The 22,641-nt window shown below is 40.8% G+C and overlaps 1 protein-coding gene across 1 annotated transcript in view; it reads left to right on the top strand.

Moving 5' to 3' along the window:
• LOC140454495 (cyclin-dependent kinase-like 1) overlaps positions 1-10,794 on the top strand; it is a 59,993-nt gene extending 49,199 nt beyond the window's left edge. The window contains exons 8-9 of the mRNA XM_072549293.1: positions 1,251-1,406; positions 9,897-10,794. Coding sequence (XP_072405394.1) covers positions 1,251-1,406; positions 9,897-9,998 — 258 coding nt within the window. The 3' untranslated portion in view covers positions 9,999-10,794. The remainder of the gene's footprint in view (positions 1-1,250; positions 1,407-9,896) is intronic.
• The last annotated feature ends 11,847 nt before the right edge of the window (positions 10,795-22,641 follow it).

The raw sequence follows: 22,641 nt of genomic DNA, 5'->3' as shown, positions 1-22,641 counted from the left end.
GAAGTGGCGCTGATATGGTCATCAATGTAGCGGAGGAAAAAGTGGGGAAATAGTGCTAGTGTAACTACAGAAGATGGACTGTTCCACATATCTGATGAAGAGGCAGGCATACCTGGAGCCCATGGTTACTCTTTTAGTCTGAAGAAAGTGGAAGGATTTGAAGAAGTTCTTGAGGGTGAGGACCAGTTCAGACAATCAAATTAGTGTGTCAGTGGAGGGGTTCTGGTTTGGTCAGCGGGAGAGGAAGAAACTGAGGGCTTGGAGCATTTTGTAGAGCCTGGAATTAATCTGGAATTTTCAATAATCTCTCCTGGTTACCACACCTCTACGGAGTTAGTTTAAACCCTCCACAATAGCAACAACAAAACTTTCTGCAATAAACACAGTCCCAACTCTCTCAATTGCAACCCATCAAGCTAGTACAGGTGATATCATCCCCAAAGCCAGTCCATGTCCCAAGAATCCTTCTTGCACTAACTTTCCAGCTACATATTGATCAGTCTTCAGCCTTATCTTCCTTTTTTGTACTCACTTGCACATGAAACTGGGAGCGTTATGAAGATTGCTACATTAGAGGTTCTGCTTGTTAATTTTCTACCGGGCTCCTTTAAAATTTTATTTTATGATTCCGTCCCACTTACTACCTATGTCATTACTACCATGACCTCTGATTGTTTGCCCTCCCCCAAATCGATGTCCTACATCCACTCTTGAAATTCTGACCCTAGCACCAGGTATGCAACAAACCATCTTGAGCTTATACTGAGGGCTGGAGAAATATCCGTCTTTCCTAAAAACTAAAAGAAAAATCAATACTTGCCTTCCATGCTTCTTCCTCCCCTGCTGGGCCAGCTGCACTTCAAGAATCTGTCACTCTCACTGATATTCAGAGCAGAAAGTCAATTAGTGAGCAGGACCTTCTGGGTTCTCCTGCACTACCTGCCTGTTCCTCATGGCCTGCTTAGCAGTCACCCATTCCCTCTCTGCCTGCTTGCTCCCAATTTGCAGTGTGACCAACTTTCTGAATGTATTATCTATATAGTTCTTGCGTCATGGACACACTTCATTGACTCGAGACACTGCTACCACTTATGCAGATAGTCTCACATCCTGCACAGAGGCTGGTCTAGTCATGATTAGTGGTTAAGGTGGATGTGCCTTGATCTCTGCTAAATTCTATGAAAAATGCCTCTGTTGAAGGATTAATAAGGGCTTGGTGTTAAAATCTGTTACCTCAATGTTCATCTTAGGGCTGTTTGATGATGGATCCCTCAGAGAGGCTAACATGTGAGCAGTTGCTGCAGCACCCACACTTTGAAAGCTGCCGGGAGGAGATGGAGAGCAACAAAGATGCTGAGAAGCTCAACAGGAAGCATGACAAGATGCCACGCAGGCGCCCACCTGGGGTAAGTGTTTTAATCCACTGTAACTGGCTAGCCATTTTATTCAACAAGGAACTTAAACCATGAGGCAGTAGAGGTGGATAATGCACAAGGATTATAATTTTGCTAACTACATCACATTTCTCAATCAGTTACTTGTGCCCATAAAAACATTTTTAAAAAGAGCAGGAATAGGCCATTCAAGCTTGCTCCACCATTCAATTAGATGGTTGTCCTCCACTTCCTTTCCTGTTTGTTCCCTATATCCTTTCATTCTCCTATAATTCAATAATTTGTTTGTGTCAACCTGAATATATTCAGTGACTCCATTCCCATTGCAATCTGGGGTAGATGATTCCAAAAGATTCAAAACCCTCAGAAGAAATTTCAACTGGGAGATTGCCTATTCTGGAATATGGCCCCTAGATCTTCCCACAAGAAGGGACTATCCTCTCAGAATTTACCATGTGCCAGCCCTCCCATTAATTTATGGTTTAATGAGATTACCTTATGTTCTTAATCCCAGCAATTATTATAGGTCCTTTCCTCATTACTTATCCTGGAAACCAATCTGGTGAACCTCTCTGAACTGCCTCCAATGCATGTGTACCCATCATGAACTAGAATGACCAAAACCACAGTACATCTTGGTGTGATCTTGCTACTACCCTGTACAATTACAGCAAACCTTTCCTACTTTCATACTTTGTCTGCTGTGCAATATCAGTCAACATTACATTTGCCTTCCTAATTACAAGCTGAATTGGCTGAGAACTTGTTTAAATTACAAGGACATCCAGATCTCTTCATACCACGGTTTTCCACATGTCTTAAGTAACGCTCTGCTTTTCTATTTTTGCTATAGAGTCTGAGCTTCCCACATTTTACTCCAACTCATACATTTTCTTTATTCATTCAAACTACCTGTATGCTTTTACAGGATCTTTGTATGCTTCACAAAACTTACTTTCCAATCTGTCTTTGAGTCATCAGCATATTTGGCTACAGTTCCCTATGTTTATTTATCTAAGACATTAATATAAGTCGTAAATAGTTGAGCCCCCAGCAATGAATCCATCGGCATCTCAATAGTGAAAGTTTGCCCATCTGAAATTTACCCATTTATCTTGAAGCATTATTGTAGAGGCCTACTGCACAGAAAAAGAGCTTTTGGGTCTGCACTAGTCAAAAACAAATGTCTAACTATTCGAATCTCCCAACTTCCAGCACTTGGCTCATAACCTTGTACGCCTAGGCACCGAAAGTGTACATTTAAATACTTCTTAATTGTTGTGAAGGGTTCTGCATCTGCCGGCCTTACAGATAGTGAGTTCCAGATTCCCACCGCTCTCTAAGTAAAAAACAATTTTCTCACATTCGCTCTTAAACTCCTGTTCCCTTACCTTAAATCTATGTCCCCGGGTCATTGATCCCTCCATCAAGGGGAAAAGTCTTTTCCTGTCTATGCCTCTCATAATTTATACATCTCAGTCTGTCCCACCTCAGTTTCCTCTGCTCCAAAGAAAACAACCTCAGTCTATCAAATCACTCCCCAGTCCAGGGCAACATCCTGGTAAATCTTCTGCAATGTCTCCAGCACATCACATGCCGCCTATAATGTTGATTTCAGAACTGCACGCAATGCTCTAGCTGTGGCCTATCCAACTTTTTGGACAGTTCTAGCATAATGTCCCTGCTCTTAAACTCTACGTCATGGCTAATAAAGGCAAGTATCCATATGGCTCCTTTGGTTGCAGCTAGCAAATCCTCTATCTATGCTGATATATTAGAATATAAGTGCTTATCTCATATAATATTTTTATTGAATGCAACTGATGATTAGATTAGATTAGATTACTTACAGTGTGGAAACAGGCCCTTCAGCCCAACAAGTCCACACCGCCCCACCGAAGCGCGACCCACCCATACCCCTACATTTACATCTACCCCTTACCTAACACTACGGGCAATTTAGCATGGCCAATTTACCTGACCTGCACATCTTTGGACTGTGGGAGGAAACCCACGCAGACACGGGGAGAACGTGCAAACTCCACACAGTCAGTCGCCTGAGGCGGGAATTGAACCCGGGTCTCTGGCGCTGTGAGGCAGCAGTGCTAACCACTGTGCCGCCCACTAACTCTCTGGAGCTAAGTGACTACCACTTCAGCTTTGCTGAATTTAAGGTGATTAGTCAGTTACTTGGTCTGCAGAGGGAACACTCCTCGGTAGTATATTTCAAGACTAGAGGGCCCATTTTTAAAGTGAGAGGAGAACGATTTTAAAAGAATAAATTAGGGGCAGTTGTTTTACATAGAGGGTTGTTTGCATGTGGACAGAACTTCCTGAGGAAGTGGTGGATGTGGGTATAATTACAATGTTTAAAAAACATTTAGATAAGTACATGAATAAGAAAGGTTTGGAGGGATATGGGTCAGGAGCAGGCTGGTCGGACTAGTTGGACCGAAGGGTCTGTTTCTGTGCTGTATGACTCTATGACTATATGTGCAATATTGTCTGTGTCTCTCCAAGTCATTATTGAGACTCAAGGGGTGGAGTTTGTCTACTGAGAAGTCTTGGCTTCTCCTGTTGAGCAAAGACCATTCCTGCCATGTTAGCTCAAAACCTACAATTAGACAGATGGGATTTTCACAATGAACATTTTATTAATACCCCATATTTCTAGTTTCTTCATCCAAGGGATATCTGCGCATAGATCTTGCTCAGGAAGATTACAGTAATCTTTTCTATGGCATTATGTCAAATGCTTTTTGCAAATCAACACATTACATCTATTTTCCTTCCACAAAACCATGTTGACCCTTTAATTATATTACATATATTATTTCCTAAATGTCCTGTTACTATTTCCTCAAAGGTGAATGCCAGTATATTTCCAGTTACCTCAGATTACAACAGGATCTGGACCACATGGGCCAGTAGGCTGAGAAGTGGCAGATGGAGTTTAATTCAGACAAATGCGAGGTGCTGCATTTTGTGAAAGCAAATCTTAGCAGGACTTGTACACTTAATGGTAAGGTCCTAGGGAGTGTTGCTGAACAAAGAGACCTTGGAGTGCAGGCTCATAGCTCCTTGAAAGTGGAGTTGCAGGTAGATAGGATAATGAAGAAGGCGTTTGGTATGCTTTCCTTTATTGGTCAGAGTATTGAGTACAGGAGTTGGGAGGTCATGTTGCAGCTGTACAGGACATTGGTTAGGCCACTGTTGGAATATTGCATGCAATTCTGGTCTCCTTCCTATTGGAAAGATGTTGTGAAACTTGAAAGGGTTCAGAAAAGATTTACTAGGATGTTGCCAGGGTTGGAGGATTTGAGCTATAGGGAGAGGCTGAACAGGCTGGGGCTGTTTGCCCTGGAGCGTCAGAGGCTGAGGGGTGACCTTATAGAGGTTTACAAAATTATGAGGGGCATGGATAGGATAAATAGACAAGGGAAAAGATATAAAAGAGACCTAAGGGGCAACTTTTTCACGCAGAGGGTGGTACATGTATGGAATGAGCTGCCAGAGGATGTGGTGGAGGCTGGTACATTTGCAACATTTAAGAGGCATCTGGATGGGTATATGAATAAAAAGGGTTTTGTGGGATATGGGCCAGGTGCTGGCAGGTGGGACTAGATTGGGTTGGGATATCTGGTCGACAGGTTGGACCAAAGGGTCTGTTTCCATGCTGTATGTCACTATGACTCTATGTCAAGCTAACTAGATAATCTACTTTCACTCCTGCTGTTTGAGAGATCTACATCAAGCCAGGATAATAGTCCTGACTACATCAAGTCAAGATCTCTCTGAATTAGAGAGATTGCAAAGCAGGTCACTTGGCCTGAATCGACTTTAACTCTTCTACCCCAGGCATAGTCCTAATGTTATAATGCCCTTGTAAGTGGCTGCTACCCCTCTGGCCCAACGTTTGACTTTCCAAAAGGCAAAGCCAAAAGAATCAGAATTTCCATAAAGATTGTATGTGAAGTCAAGACATTGAGCCCTTCACTACAAAAAATAGTGTTATTAATAGTCTGTTAATATCTTTCTTTCAACATCACTTAATTGATTCCTAAATGGTAGCATTGACTTGTCCTTAATTGCTAACTTGAAGCCAACCACACAGCTTCAAAACAGTTGCTTTCTTCAAAAGAAAAGCTGTCTGTTCTCTGAATTACATCTTTTCATTTATTCTTGTATTTACGTCATCTTATTCTGTGTCAGCCCTAGCTCAGTAGGTAGCACTCTTGTCTCTGAGTCACAAAGTTGTGGTATGGGTTGAAGTGCTACTCTAGTTGTTGAAAAATGTCAAGTCTGACTGCAGCAAAGAAGCAGTGTTGCACTGTTGGAGGTATTATCTTTCAACTGAGGTGTTAAACTGATGTCACATCTGCCCTTTCAAATGGCATAAAAGATTACATGGTCCTGTTTCAAAGAAGAATTATGCTTGACAAACATACTGGCATTTTTTTGAGGATGCAACTAGTAGAGTTGCTAAGGGGGAGCCGGTGAATATTGTTTACTTGGACTTTTATAAGGCCTTTGATTAGGTCCCATTAAGACCATACATGGGGCAGCAGGGTGGTTCAGTGATTAGCGCTGCTACTTCACAAAGCCAGGGACTTGAGTTTGATTCCACTCTTGGACAACTGTCTGTGTAGAGTTTCATATTCTCCCCATGTCTGCGTGGGTATCCTCCCATAGTCCAAAGATGTGTAAGTTAGATGAATTGGCCATGTTAAATTGTATGTAGTGTCTAAGGATGTGCAGGCTATGACAATTAGCCATGGGAAATGTGCAGTAATGAGGAATAGGGTAGGGGGTTGGGTTTGTGTTGGATGCTCTTTGAAAGATTGATGAAGATTTGATGGGCCGATCGGCCTCTTTCCATACTGTAGATGTTCTATGATTCTGTGAAGAGGTTAGCATGCAGAATTAATGCACATGGGATTGGAGGTAGTGTACTGACATGGATATAGAGAATTGGTTGGCAGGCAGGAAAGGGTGTGGCAGCCAATAATTAATGGGATATCACAGGCATCAGTTCTTGGACCCCAGCTTTCACATTGATTTTAATGTCCAGTTTTGAAGGCAAAACAAAGATGGGTAGGAGGCTGAACTGTGAAGAAGATGCAGAGAGATATTAGTGTGATTTGGACAAGTTGAGTGGGCAAATGCAAAGCAGACAAAATATAATTTGGATATGTGTGAGGCTATTCACATAGGTAGCAAAAGCAGGTGATGGATTGGGAAAGGGGGAGGTGCAATGAGATTAGGGTGCACTTGTACACCGGTTGCTGAAAATAAGCATGCAAATTCAGCAGGTGGCTAAGAAGGCAAATAGTATATTGGCCTTCATAGCGAGAGGATTCACATGGAGGAGCAGGGATGTTTAGCTACAATTATACAAGACTTTGGTGAGACTACACCTGGAGTATTGTGTGCAGTTTTCCTTTCCTTATCTGCGGAATGATATTCTGACTGTGGTGGGAGTGAAACAGAGTTACCAGACTGATTCTTGAGTTAGCAGGATGATGTATGAAGAGGAACTGGATCAGATAGAACTATATTTACTTGAATTTAAAAGACTGACGGAAGATCTCATAGAAATGTATAAAATTCTAACAGGTCTAGACAGGTTAAATACAAGAGGGATGTTTCCAATGACCAGGGAATCCAGAACCAATGGGTCACAGTCTGAGGATATGGGGTATGCCGTTTAGGACTGAGATGAGGAGAAATTTCTTCTCCCAGAAACTGGCGAGCTTGTGAAATCTCTACCATAAAAAGCAGATGAGACCAAAACATTGAACATTTTCAAGGAGTTAGTTATAGTCTTAAGGGCCACGGGGATCAAAGGTAATAGGGAGAAGGCGGGAACAGGATTCTGAGTTGGGTGAATAAGCCATGATCGCATTGAATGGAAGAGAAGACTCGAAAGGCTGAATGACCTACGCTTGCAGCTATTTTCTATGTTTCTTTCAACAAAGGATTTCTCCTCAGTATCCTGACTAAAATTTATCACTCAATCAACATTACAAAACAAATCATCAGGTCATTATCATTCCTGTTTATGGGAGCCTGCTGTAGATAATTGTAAGCATATTTCCTACATTACAACAGTGACTACACTTGAAAAGTAATTTACTGGATGTAGGTTTAGAATAGAAAGCAGAAATCATCAGCAGTGCTTTGCCTGGAGGCCCACTGAAGATATTACATAGTAGGGTGACAAAACGTCTGGAAATGAACCTTCCAGCTCAGCAAGCAAACCTACATCCAGAACCTCAACCTGAGCTACAAATCTTCTCAAAACTCGCTAAGTAATTTAATTGCTTTAAAGGGCTTTGAGATGTCTGGTAGAGTCTATAATCAGAAGAAATTATCTGTTCTTTACATAATGTTCATTCTTTCATGATTTCTCCATGCCTTTATCAAATCACTCCTTAATCTCTGTTCCAACTAAAACAAAACATGTCTCTCTTCCCGAAATTCTTTATCCTGATGCATCTATGTAGCCTCAATACACCTCATCTCAAGTCCCAAACTGTCCACAATACTCCAACTGTGATCCTGAAGGTTTGATATAGATTCACCATTTGATCTGAATTTTATATATAGTAAATCCTCTGTATCTGCAAGCTCATGATTTACTTTTTGGTGCAGATAATCAAACTTGTAAGTAGCAATAAAATACATCATCTGCAGGCAAAATGGTGTATCGTGATTTTTAATCTGTATTTTTAACAGGCTCTGCACTCGCAAATTTCATCATCCGTGGGGGTTCTTAGAAACAGAACCCTCATTTATACAGAGGAATGACGATATATTATATGCCATGAAACCCAGTATTCCATTCGCTTTTCATTAATGGTCTTATCTACTTGAAATGCTGCTTTTAATATCATGTGCACCTTCAATTTGCAAATTCCTCTTTTTCTGCAATACACTGACACCGTCTCTAATTCAGAGGATAATGATCAACTTTGAATATTCTACCAAAAAAACCTACCTCACAATTACGGACATTTGCATTTGCAGCATTTTATCCCTTAAATCAACTTGACCAAATCACAGGATTTTTGGCTGTTTCTATTGGCTCACATTCATCTATTTAAATATCTTTTAAAAGCTTTAACATTGGGCTTCTCCAATTTCATATTAAAATTGCATGACCAGGAGACATGCCCTTGGTTTAATATTAAATCTGGTAGGTAAAAACAATGACTGCAGATGATGGAAACCAGATTCTGGATTAGTGGTGCTGGAAGAGCACAGCAGTTCAGGCAGCATCCAAGGAGCAGCGAAATCGACGTTTCGGGCAAGAGCCCTTCATCAGGAATCATTCCAAAACGTCGATTTCGCTGCTCCTTGAATGCTGCCTGAACTGCTGTGCTCTTCCAGCACCACTAATCCAGAAATTAATATTAAATCTGGCTAACAGCACCTCCAAAGTTCAGCACTCTCTCAGGTCTGATGGATTTGCCAGATTGTGTGCTAAAGTCCCCAAGAAGTGCACAAAGTGGTGCAGCTATTGAGTCACAATGGACGAGGAACCATTCCTGAGCTGTTCTAAGTTAGTCTACTTCAGCTGAAGCAATGGAAGATGGATCTTGGTGCATTTGGAATCAGAAACGAGTTAACATTTCTGCTTTACATCACACTCTGAGCCTCTTGCTAGAAAAATGGTGCATGTGAGGAGGCTGGACTGCAATGCATGACAAAACCAGGGCTCAATAAATTTATTCCTCAGGCTATTCTTGAGATTTTTTTGGAAATAAAATTTTGGTTTTCAGGGGCTCCTTTTGTCAGTCTCTATCTCATTCAATCAGTGGTGCAGGCAATTAGTAACAAGGTCAGAAGTCATACAACACTAGGTTATAGTCCAACAGGTTTATCAGAAATCACAAACTTTTGGAGTGCTACCCCTTCATCAGGTGAATTCCCCTCATGAAGGGAACAGCGCTCTGAAACCTTGTCATTTCAAATAAACCTGTTGGGTAAATTCTGACCTTGTCACCCCAGTCCAACATCAGCCACCTCCACATCATGGTTAGATTTAGTGACAATACCTACTGCATTTGAGTTGATAGACAGAGGATTTAGATTCTCACAGAGACAGTTGGAGAATTCCTCAATATTTTCAATAACTATCACTGCTCCATTAAACTTAAAATCAAAACACATAAGAAAAGCTTTAATTTCCTCAGTAACATAGGATTTACATGGGCACAAGTTCTTGATCTAAGTTAGCAATTAGTACTTTTAAAGTATATGATGTGAACTTGGTACCTGGTGTCTAGTTATGTCTATTTACCTCTTCCCTAATAAACATTCTCCCCCCTCCCCCATAATTAAATTTTCCCTGGTAAGTGGGAGATTTCAGGGGAGAATTTGCCCACCGTTTCCATGCATTCTGAGCTCCAGTCAACACCATATAGCTCACTGAAATGAGGAGAGCAGAATTGAGTGTGAGATCGCAGCTTCTCATTGTTTATTTTTCTGCTATTCCAGTTCCAGTACCTGCCTCAACTAACGAGCAGCAACATCTCACCAGCACCTGAGCCCAAGAAGTATCACCGGCACAAGAATGACCATCACTTGCCCAACATCTGACTATATGGCAGCAAAAGCCAGCGAACCCAGCCAAACACCCACCTGCACTTCCACAACTTCCCCAACAAGTGGAACCCCTGACGGAATACTTCCAAACCCACACTGCATTTACAGGGACCTGGCCATTCAATAGATAGGGGTTTAAGGAGGGGTTTTGGGCTGGACAGGGACTTGTGTACCTGTGTTCTTAATTTGGCACCTTATTTGTGCAGGGGGGTCCAGCCCCCACATGAATGCCAGTTCTGTCAAGTAATGCGACAGGCCCATACAGATATTGCAATGTTTGGTGGAGAGGGTCCAGTAAATAATAATACGCATCAGCCAGGTTATTTTAAATATATGAAGATACCTGAGATATGCAGTCATTTGTACATTATGCTGGTTTGCAAATTATTTTTATTGGCCAGTAAATCCACAGTGGCAGTTTTCTAGTCGATTGAGGAGTTGAACTTCAGAAACGCATGCCACCTATTGGCCAGAACCTACCATTACAGTGACTGTTCCCACAGCAAAATTGAAGAAATATTGTCATAGCAATTCACATTGGGAAATGTTGGCTGAAAATTGTGACCAAAAATCATAACAGAAGGAAGTAAGCTTTTATGGACAATAAGTGCCTTACATTCTTACATCCTCTGTATGATTTTAAGACAACCAAAAGTGGTTAGCACTGCTGCCTCACAGCGCCAGAGACCCGGGTTCAATTCCTGCCTCGGGCAACTGACTGTGTGGAGTTTGCACGTTCTCCCCGTGTCTGCGTGGGTTTCCTCCGGGTGCTCCGGTTTCCTCCCACAGTCCAAAGATGTGCAGGTCAGGTGAATTGGCCATGCTAAATTGCCCGTAGTGTTAGGTTAGGGGTATGGGTGGGTTGCGCTTCGGCGGGGCGGTGTGGACTTGTTGGGCCGAAGGGCCTGTTTCCACACTGTAAGTAATCTAATCTAATCTAATCTAATAGTTGTCTCCAGAATAATGTCATTAATGTATGCACATGATCTGTGAGTACATGCCATGGGAAGGGTCACCTTTCTCTCTTGTCTGAAGCCTGAGCATCTATTCAACTTCCAGAATATCCCAGGTTCATTCTGTCTCTGCTGGGTTTGCATGGATGACAGATGTGGTTTCAACTCCTTCATTGCAGGATTTGAACTGAAACCTATTTCTCCAACCAGAATTTAAATCTGGATAATATCCTATTACATGGCTGTTTTTTTCTACAAGTGACAGTGATAATGATTTGAAATGTACAGTAGTTATTCATTCTATTCACACACATCATTTTTGTCCAATATTAGACATTGTGTCTCATTTGAACACTGAAGAGATCAATGAGATGAAACTAACCTAATTTCATAAATGGGGACCTCAAGTGGTTAGGAATTAATGCAAAATCCTGAGCAACTGGAGAAGTGATATTGAAGTGTGGGACAGGGAAGATGTTGATGGCAAATCATTGATCTTTGGGACAGCAAATAAGGATTACATTTCCCTTGCAACTGCTGGCTTTCAAGCACAGTGCTTTGGAGAAGCATATTTTCTTACTGAGACTGTTTGTTTATATGGAAGCAGAGTGTAGCTTCATTTGGCAACTGGCACAATTCCTTAGGCCTGCTGCCAAGCAACAGACCAATAAAACAATAAAGAGGCAGTTAGATCTAGATGGTTACAAAACAGGACAAGGTTGGGTTATAAGACCCTTCAATCTTGACTTCCCCATTAAATAAGAACCTAAACCTAAACTCATCTCCACCATCATTCAACTGTTGAGTGACTCCTGGGCCACTGATCCAACAAGGACAAAGAAAATTGTGGGATAGATTAGACATTAAATGAATGTCATTGGTTCTATTGGCTTAGATTATTTGTTGTGTTCAAAATGACTGAGGGTTACTCTGGAGCTTGAGCTTCATTATAGCTCCTGGTTTATTTAATAATGTATTCCACTGAGATTGAAATTATGCATATAAAAGAAACAGCCTTTGTCCAGGGCAAGGTTCCACACTTCATTCCTGTTAGTGAGTGGGAAGATGGACCCTCACTCCCCATCTAGTACAACTGTTTGATTTGCTTGCCACAAGTGTGAGATCCTGCTGTGTATAACTGTATGCCATGTTTCCTATATTATGATAGAGACTACATTTTAAAAGTACTTATTTGATTGTTAAGCACTTTAGGGCATTGAGGTTTTGAAAAGGAATGTATAAATACAGTTTATAAAACACTTTATCTTACAATCATGTTCATTCAGTCTGTCTCCTTATTTAACATTAAGGGAGAGTTCTGTACATCATAACGTTATAAACCGATGTTAGGAGGTGACAGCATCTCTCGGTAACCTCTAAAATTGCACCTTGTCAATAGCCAGTACCTTAGTAACAAGAGACAATGCCAGTAACTGTGCAAGTACATCACATTTCAAAACTGTGAAACAATTAAGGAATTGAATTTTTTTAAACTATTTGTCTTTACCCAAGCGTACATTCTGACACCATGAAAGCTGAACTTCTTGACTGGATTATTCACTGTTCTTTATTATTATAGTTGTCAATCTTCTAGGATCATCTTGGCATCTCCAGGGATTGCTGGACACTACCATGAAAAATCTAAAAGAAACATTGTTTACATTTTTTAAACAGTTTACATTGAACACTTTCTTTTCGCTGAGATGCAAAAATGACTGTTTGACTGGGTAGGGCAGTTGGATGTGGGGGTCATATGATTTAAATCTCCAGAAATACATCTATCCTGAGTTGGGAGCTCGAACTCCTGTTGTATAGTCCTGGAGACTCGGCATTTAGAATGCAGCAGTCTCCTTGATTTCAGATGAAAACATTAAATCCCACATAAGTAAAAGTAAAATCTCTGGTGCAAGAGAATGTGAGGAAGCTTCTGAATTCTGGGTGTGCATGAATTTGGGTGTTTGCATGATTCCTAAACTGGGGAGCAGCATACCACATTGATAAGAGGGTCAATGATCCCTGCAATCTGAGGCAGATGGCTTTTGGGTAACGTTATTCAATTAGATCTACTCCCTGCAGTCCTGCATGTGCTTTTCTTCTCTTTTCCGTTTAAGTACATATTCAATTCCCTTTTGCAAGTCACTGCTGTGTAGTCTAGTACTGACCAATAATCCAAGTTGCTGATAAGCAGGATGCATCAACATAGCTGGTGAAGATTGATAGGATTGTTAAGAAGACATATGGTGTGTTAGTTTTTATTGGTAGAGGGATTGAGTTTCGGAGCCACGAGGTTATGTTGCAGCTGTACAAAACTGTGGTGTGGCTGCACTTGGAGTATTGTGTACAGTTCTGGTCACCGTATAGTAGGAAGGATGTGGAAGCTGTGGAAAGGGTGCAGAGGAGATTTACTAGGATTTTACCTGGTACAGAGGGAAGGTCTTATAAGGAAAGGCTGAGGGACTTGAGGCTGTTTTCATTAGAAGAAGGTTGAGAGGTGACTTAATTGCCACATATAAGATAATCAGAGGGTTAAGGTGGACAGTGAGAGCCTTTTTCCTCAGTGATGGCTAGCACAAGGGGACATAGTTTTACATTGAGGGGTGATAGATATAGAACAGATGTCAGAAGTAGTTTCTTTACTTAGAATAGTAGGGGTGTGGAACACCCTGTCTGCAACTGCAGTAGACTTGCCAACTTTAAGGGCATTTAAATAGTCATTGGATAAATATACAAATTAATATGTAATAGTGTAGGATAGATAGGCTTCAGATTGGTTCTACAGGTTGGCACAACATCGAGGGCCAAAGGGCCTCTACTGCACTGTAATGCTCTATGTTCGTGATTACACACCTTTTGACAAAGACCTATCCCTCAGCCATAGCTAATATATCTTTAATAATAAAACAAAGAGGAGTAGGAGGTCCTAATGAGTCATTAGTATATTCTTCCCAGATAAAGGTAAAAAAGTAATTATCACTCAGTCACAGCAGGTTTTTTGAGATGAAGCATAATATCCAATTTATTTGATAAGTTCCCTCTCCCACATATACTGCATGATATCATTGATATGCTACACGGATTGTTGATGAATTGTGAGCCTTCAACCAAACAGGTGACTGGTGGCTTTGTGAAGCTGGATCCAACCTATTTTGTGAACATGTGAATGGCTGGTCTTGAAACCTGGCTGATCTAATCTTGGATGTCATGTGTCTCAAATTGGTTGGATCCTCTCCCAGGTAATCCTTACTCCTGCTCCTCCTGGAGACAACTAGTGTAAGGTCTCTTTGTCAAAAGAATGGCTCATTGGTAGTGTCCTATCTCTGAGCCACAAAACCCTGTTCAAGTCCCACCGGCTACAAAGGTGTGTTATATCTAAATTAAAAATATCTACATACATCAAAATCCCAGCCCTGGAGGGCCCAGGAAGCTTCTAAATACTATATCTATTTTTTCAATTTTGTTTTATGTGCAAGAGTCTCCTAAAACTAGAGAGATCATTTGGGCTTAAGCAGGGACGCAATGGCCTAGTGGTATTATCACTAGACTGTTAAACCAGATGCTCAGGTAATGTTCTGGGAATCTGGGTTTGAATCCCACCATGGCAGATTCTGAGTTTGATTACCATGAATTATTGATTTTCAGGGAAAACCCATCTGGTTTGCTAATGTCCTTTTAGAGAAGGAAGCTGTCATCCTTGCTTGGTTTGGTATACATGTGACTCCAGACCCTCAGCAATGTGACTGCGCCTCAACTGCTGTCTGGGTAATTCGGGATAGGCAGTAAATACTGTCCTAGCCAGCAATGCCCAGGAAAAATTTTTCATTCCAACTCCATTCTTTTCCTCTAGTTTAGTGCTAGAAACGATTAACCTTTCCTGCTAATTAATAAGGGAAGGTTAAGGAATCACCTTAGGGGTTTAAAAAAAGACTGAACGGGCACTTATTCCATTGGCCATTATGGAAAGTGCTAAGACTTCCTTTTGGTGACTGCTGAGCAGCAGAGCCATTGCAAGCTTAACACTGACACCATAAGGCTGTTGGATGTTACTGCAGTTACTTTCATCAGAAGGTAGACAATGATTGATAATGTATCAAAAGAGAGTACAGTACTATTGATGCTGAAAATCTGAAACAAAACTGGGGAATCCAGGAGTCACGCAGCAGGTTAACAGTTCGAGTGCCTTTAAATGTGGCAGAAGAAAAGCACTTAGCATTGAAATCAGAGTGTGCCCAGTGCCCCCTTCAATGACCATTCTAAGAGCCATCTTTTTGTTTGACTAAAAGTTGTAATGTAACAAAAGAACAAAGCTCACTAATTTTATTCAAGAACACGTCCACACCTTACAATCCTGCCCTCTTTGCTGAATTTACAGTTAAAAATGTCTAAATTGTAGCTTAGGTAATGTGCCTATTTTTGATTCAGAAAAGTGTGGGTTTTAAATCACACTGTGAAGGAATGCTGCACTCTCAGAGGTGTAATCTTTCAGATGCAAGGCATTATTTGCCCTCAGTCATATGTCAGAGAAAGATCCCATGCTGCAACTGTTCTCCACAATGACCAAGGCAATATTTAGCCCTCAGCCTCAACCACAATGGCCAGCATATCTATTCACTATTATATTGTTTGTGGGAATTTGCTGCGTAGATTAGCTGTATATGTCCAAAACCTGATGTCGTCTGATTTTTGATTATGTCCTAACTCACAGCAGTAAATGTACTTCAATAGTATTTCTGTTGTAAAGTGACTTGGATATTCTACAGCTGCGAAAGTTGCTGTCTAAATGCAAGTCTTTCTTGATGGTCACTCTATCATCAAAGCCCCAGCACAGATAAAATATTCTTAAATGGTAAAACTTAAAAAAGAACAGACAGCCACATGCGAATATACAACTAAATGTTTACAATATCTGTCCTGGATTAGGAAGTTAGTTGTAAGACCAATTTTTTTTTGGGCTCTGGACTTAAAAATGGGGTAAAGAACTGCTTTAAACAAAATATATTGTGGAAGACATTGCATTTTTTTTAAACGAGTTATTGGATGTACATTCAGGGTAGTTATGCCCAGTGACAAACATTTTTCAACTGACCAACTGTGTGTTCAAGAATGTTCAGCATAGGAACCAACTAAGAAATTACTGGCCAAATGGCTACGGCTTTGTGTTTAGACAATACAGCTGAAATATCTACTCTGTGAAGGACAAAATATTTCTCTTGTTCCTTGAGATTAGAGAAATAAAATAAATTCCCAAGCAGCTAGCTACTCTCTGCAAATTCGCTTCCTGAAATAGGAAAAAATCACCTTCAAAGATGTTGAAAAGGCCAATTCCCAACTGGCGAATGAAAGATTGAGAACTGACATGTTCTCAATTTTGTGTCCTTATCAAAGATTTGAAAAGAACCAGAGAAGAAGAAAAACATCTCTCTGATGCCTATACTCCAGACTGGTGCTAGGACTGGGCTTCACTGAATTTTTCTTTGTTCTTTCCCAAACCCATATTATTAGTGTCTTGTCCTGACTCTCTGTGTCTGCTTGTATGTATACGGAATATTTGAAAAAGGGATCGAGTTTGTTACAGAGAATTATAAGTTATAAGCTTGTATTTCTTTTCTGGAATTGATTAAAACAATAAATAGCTGTTTTCTTGTATAAAAACACATAAGCATAGATGATTGTTTTCTTTTAACATGGATTCATCACTCAGATAAATTGTGGACTTTAGATAGTTTGAATACATCATTTCACATTTGTGACAACCCCAAGCATGGTAGTGCATGATTTCCAGTGTACTTAGAGTCAGAGTCATACAGCATGGAAACGGACCCTTCAGTCCAACTTGTCCATGCTGTTATAGACCAGGCCAGACCCCCCTCAAAACATTTCAAGAAGGCAGCCCAGATCCTAGCTTTTCAGGTGTAAAGTGGATATTCCAGGAGTGATGCAGCTGGTCAAAACCCCTTAGTTTTAAACAAACAGAATTTATTCAGAGTACCGAATGAAACACAAACAAAAGAAAACAGAACAGAGAATAACTTAACCTATCCAAAAACCCAACAGACTATCCCAACTTAATGATGCCGTTCCAAATTCTTGCAATAGTGCCCATAAACACCCTTGGCAAAAAGGCAAAATCAAATACAGGTTCTTACAGGAGAGAGAAACAGCAGAGAGATTCAGCATGGAACTCCTTCTTCTATGTTGCTGTTTCTTTTTGAATTCCCAGCTAACAATAACCAGCACCTCCAAAAATACTAAAACCAAAATTGCTAAATCCAAACCAAAACCAAACCAAAGAAAAGCTGAGTTGAGAGAACTGGCAACTCCCCTTTCGTTGTACAATGTTTTTTAAAACTTGAAAGCCTTTTGCCAGAAGCAATATCTGTTAGCCATAATCAAATTGGCACTAAAACCCATACAAACCAGACATCCAGGAACCTCTGCATTTACAACCACTCAGAAAACACCAAGGACAATATAACCTTGCTAAAAGGAACCACATCAACAGAATGCCAACCAAGTTTCCCAAACCAAACTAGTCTGATTACCAGCATGTGGCCTATATCCCTCTAAACTTTTCCTATTCATGTACCTGTCCAAATATTTTTCAAATGTTGTAACCGTACCTGTATCTACCACTTTCTCTAGCATTTCATTTCACACATGATCCACCTGCAGGTCCCTTTTAAATCTCTCTCCTCTCGCCTTAAAAATATTTGTAATTTCCCTACCCTAGGGAAAAGACCTTTGCTATTCATCTTATCAATGCCCCTCATGATTTTATAAACCTCTGTAAGATTACCCCTCAAACTCCTACACTCTAATGAATGAAGTCTCAGCCTCTCCTTATAACTCAAACTCTCCTGTCCCAGTAACATCTTGGAAGTCTTTTCTGAACCTTCTCCAATTTATAATATCCATAATATCACTGGGCAACCAGAACCAGAACCAGTCATGGCATATTTAAGCAGTGAATCATTCTGTAAGCTTAATGTGCATGAAACAGTAATTTAACATGTTATGCTTTTCTTATTTCTATGTTCAAAGATCATTGCAGTCATCATGCTTTTGAATAGGTGTACAGAATTATTGTGTTGCATGAACAAATATTTGTGACTGCTCCCAACCTCATTCCCGTTTTTGTACATACTTCATTAGATACTGTTTAAATTACTTAGGAAACCACTCATTTTTAATTCTTTGCTAATTATGAGTCTGTTCTCATTCAGATTAAAAATCCAGTTATGCTTGAGGAGGAAGCAACCGGGGACACTTGAGAATTTTGTTGTGTGAAATTATTGCGTGCATGTACACACATCTTGTCTTTAGAAAAGTCCTTCCATGAGTGTAACTTGTTCTGTCAGTTTATAGGAGCAACTTTGGTTAATAGCGCCTTTTTTTACAGATTCCGTTGTCTCTTTTGTATTTTTATTATTATCAAACATTATTGTGCGAAAAGACGGTTTTGCAGCTTTTTAAAAAAATTATCTATGTCAAATTATCAGCATTTTTCAGTAAGGTGACTAAAGGTGGGCTGTGACAGTGTGATCAAGTGGCGGTTGCACAACCTGCTTTTGATGCTAAGGTTGTGCTCTTGGGGCCACTCAGCTCCTGACCTCATTACAATCTTAATCTAAACAAAGATAAAAGAGCTGACTCCAGAGATAGAGTCGTAGAAACATACGCCACCTCGTCCATGCCGATTAGGTATCTAAAATTAGTCTAATCCCACTTGCCAACATTTTGCCCATATCTCTCTAAACTCTTCGTATTCATGTACCTACCCAGATACCTAGTAAATGTTGTATTTGTTCTAATCTCCACCACTTTGGCAGTTCTTCCACACACTCACACACACCCCAACCTCTGTGAAAACGATGCCCCTTAGGCTTCTTTTAAATCTTTCCCCTGTCACTTTAAACATATGCCTTCTAGTGCTGGACTTCTCTACCCTTGGAAAAAGACCTTCACTCTATCCATGCCATTCATGATTTTATAGACCTCTAGAAGGTCACCCCACAGTCTCCGACACTCCAGGGAAAATAGTTCCAGCCTATTCAGCCTCTCCCTATAGCTCAAACTCTCCAACTCTGTAACATCCTTGTAAATTGTTTCTGCACCCTTTCAAGTTTAACAACATCATTGCTGTGACAGGAAACCAGAACTGAATGCATATTCCTTAAGTGGCCTAACCGATGTCCTGTACAGTTGCAACATGACGTCCCAACTCCTATACTTAATGCATTGACCAATAAAGTCATGTACCCTGTCTACCTGCAACTCCACTTTCAAGGTACTATGAACCTGTACTTCAAGGTCTCTTCACTACCCTGTCTACCTGCGACTCCACTTTCAAAGTCCTATGAACCTGCATCCCAAGGACTCTTTATTTGACAACACTCTCCAAGACCTTACCATTAAGTGGGTAAGTCCTACCCCCTGATTTACCCTACCAAAATGTAGCACCGGATATTTATCTATATTAAGCTCTATCCGCCACTCCTTGGCCCATCAGCCCATCTGATCAAAGTCCCATTTTAGTCTGCAGTAACCTTCTTTGCTGTCCACTAATTTTGGTGTCACCTGCAAATTTACTAACCATATTTACTTTATTTACATCCCAATCATTTATATCAATGACAAAAAGCAATGGACCCAGCACCAAACCTTGCAGCACACCGCTGGTCACAGGCCTACAGTCCGAAAAGCAACCATCCACCACCATCTGCTGTCTCTTACCTTTGAGCCAATGTTGTATCCAAATGGCTAGTTCTCCCTGTATTCCATGTGATCTAACCTGACAGCGACTGCCCTTTACATCAAGGGAACCTTGAAAATACAACTCAGCGGGAATAGTGGGAAGATCTTTGTATGAGGGAGGTATTGGCCTAAAGGTATTACTACTGGGCTATTACTCCAAAGACCCAGATAATGTTCTGGGGATCCGGGTTTGAATCCCACCACAGCAGGTGGTGGAATTTGAACTGAATTCAATAAAACGTCTGGAAGGAAAGATTTAACGATGACCATGAATCCATTGTTATCGTCAGGAAAATGCATTTGGTTCACTAATGTCCTTTCTGGAGGTAACTGCCATCCTTACCTGGTCTAGCCTACATGTGACTCCAGACTCTCAGCAATGACTCTTAAATCTGGGCTATTGGGGATGGGCAATAAATGCTGCCTAGCCAGCAAATACCCTCATCCTGTGAATACATTTTTTAAAATTGTTTAGATTTATATCAAGTACAAAGGAAGTTGGCTGTGGTTGACTAAAGTCATTAATCTCACCCCAGGACATCTGTGTAGGGGTTTTTCAGTACTGTATTGTCCTTGGCCCAAACATCTTCAGCTACTTCAGTAACGACCTTCTATCAGAAACTCTGAAGTGGGAATGACATTTCTGAATTTCCCCTCTCCCAGCTTCATAGGATGGGAGGGTGGGGGTGGGGATGGTGGCTTATCATTGACCAGCAACATTTGAGTTGATTTGATAACCAAGGTTGTTTTTGCCTACATGGGATGCTTGCAACTGAACTTTGTAGCATGTCAGTCCCTGAATGCGATTGATATCTCAAATGGTGGCTAGAGGCTTAAAATAACTGTTGGATAAAAGTTACTAAGTGGCTGCATGCAGAGCTTAAAAATGTGTTGCTGGAAAAGCGTAGTAGGTCAAGCAGCATCTAAGGAGAAGGAGAATCGAAATACATGCCAGCATTTGGCCCATATCCCTCCAAACCCCCTCTATTCATATACCCATTCAGGTCCAAAGATGGGCAAAAGAGTTGAATTTGAGAAGTGAGGTGAGAGTCACTGCCCTTGACATCAAGGTCCCATTAAACAAAGTGTGGTATCAAGAAGCTCTAGCAAAACTGAATTCAACGAGAATTGGGAGGAAACTCCCAACTGATTAAAATCATACCTGCCAGAAAAGAAAGTGATTGTGGTTGTTGGAGATCAGTCATCTCAGCTCCAGGACATCTCTGCAGAATTCCTCAAGTTCCTAATCTTCTAAACTCAATCATCTTCAGCTGTGTCTTCAATGATCCTCCTTCCATCATCAGGTCAGAAGTGGGGATGTTCACTCATGATTGCAAATATTCAGCATAATTTATGAATCCTCAAATACTGAAGCAGTTAGTGCCAAATGCAGCAAGATCTGGACAATATCCTGGTTTGGGCTGACATATGGCAATCACACTAAACAAGCGTCAGGCAATGATCATCTCCAACAAGGCAGAATCTAGTCAGATTCAGTGGCATTACCATCAATTAATTCTCCTGCTATTAATACCCTCGGGTTATCGTCAACCACTGTGGCTTCAAGAGTATGTCAGAGGCTAGAGTTGAAAAATGTGGTGCTGGAAAAACACAGCAGGCCAAGCAGCATCCAGAAGCAGGAGAATTGACGTTTCGGGCATAAGCCCTTCTTCAGGACTTATGCCCGAAACGTTGATTCTCCTGCTCCTCGGATGCTGCCTGGCCTGCTGTGTTTTTCCAGCACCACATTTTTCAACTCTGGTCTCAAACATCTGCAGTCCTCACTTTCTCCTTTGTCAGAGGCTAGGAATGTTGCAGTTAATAACTCACCACCTGACTCCTCAAACAGATTGTGGTGCTGGAAAGGCACAGCAGGTCAGGCAACATCCGAGGAGCAAGAAGCCCTTCATCAGCTCAAAGCTAGTCCACTATCTACAAGACATAAAGAGAATGATGGAATATTTCCTCCACTTGCCTGGATGAGTGCATTGCCGACGACAATCAAGAAGCTTGATATCATCTAGGACAATGTCGCCCAATTGACTGGCACCATATCCATGAACATAGTGTCTCTGCCACAGATATTCTGGATCAACAGTGTGTACTGGCTACAAGACACATTGCAGAAATTCACCAAGGCTGCTTAGACAGCACCTTTGAAACCATGACCGTTAATATTTAAAAAGACAAGGACAGCTGATACATGAGAACATTGGTATCTGCAGGTTACCCAGAAAGCCACTCACCATCCAGATTTGGAAATCTAATCATTGCTCTTTCAGTGTCTCTTGGTTAAAATCCTGGAGCTCCCTACCAATGGCATTGTAGATCTACCTGCAGCAAATGAACTGCAATAGTTCAGGAAGGCACTTGATCACTACATTCAAGGGCAACTAGGGATGGGTAATAAATGCTGTCCAGCCAGCGTTGCCCTAATCTTGTGTTCAAATTGCTTTGTATTCTATTGCATTTTGAGGCTTATAATTATCTCAAGCATTCTTTTCTTGTTTCACTTTAATCTCAATGGCTAGATTTTCTTTATCATAATTTTTGTCAAACTAGCAGAAATGTCTGGTTTTGCACATGCACAATTAATTAGAGTAATCCAGACAATGCTGCTAACAATTCCCTGTTCTTTCAAAGAGATGCTGGTGAAAGCCAATTAAAAATCACGGACTGTTCAAAAAAGACTCCACAAAAAGTTACATATTGTTGAATGAAATACAACTTTAATGATGCATTATGCTATTATAAGTAAATTGTCTCACTGGCCCTGAATATTAATTTTTAATTTCTCCACTTCATGTTAAAAATTCCAGAAAGTGTTAAGCCAGTAGAAGTTTAAGGTTAACCTTAAAATTAGTGTGATACTCCCATGACTCAGTATAGCATTCATTGCTCTGCTGAGTAGAGCCAAGAGCCTGTCAATAAGA

Source organism: Chiloscyllium punctatum, chromosome 29, assembly GCF_047496795.1.
Source record: "Chiloscyllium punctatum isolate Juve2018m chromosome 29, sChiPun1.3, whole genome shotgun sequence".
NCBI classification, from domain to species: Eukaryota; Metazoa; Chordata; class Chondrichthyes; order Orectolobiformes; family Hemiscylliidae; genus Chiloscyllium; species Chiloscyllium punctatum.
The sequence above is the reverse complement of the archived record's forward strand: the minus strand, read 5'-3'. Positions and strand labels throughout refer to the sequence as shown.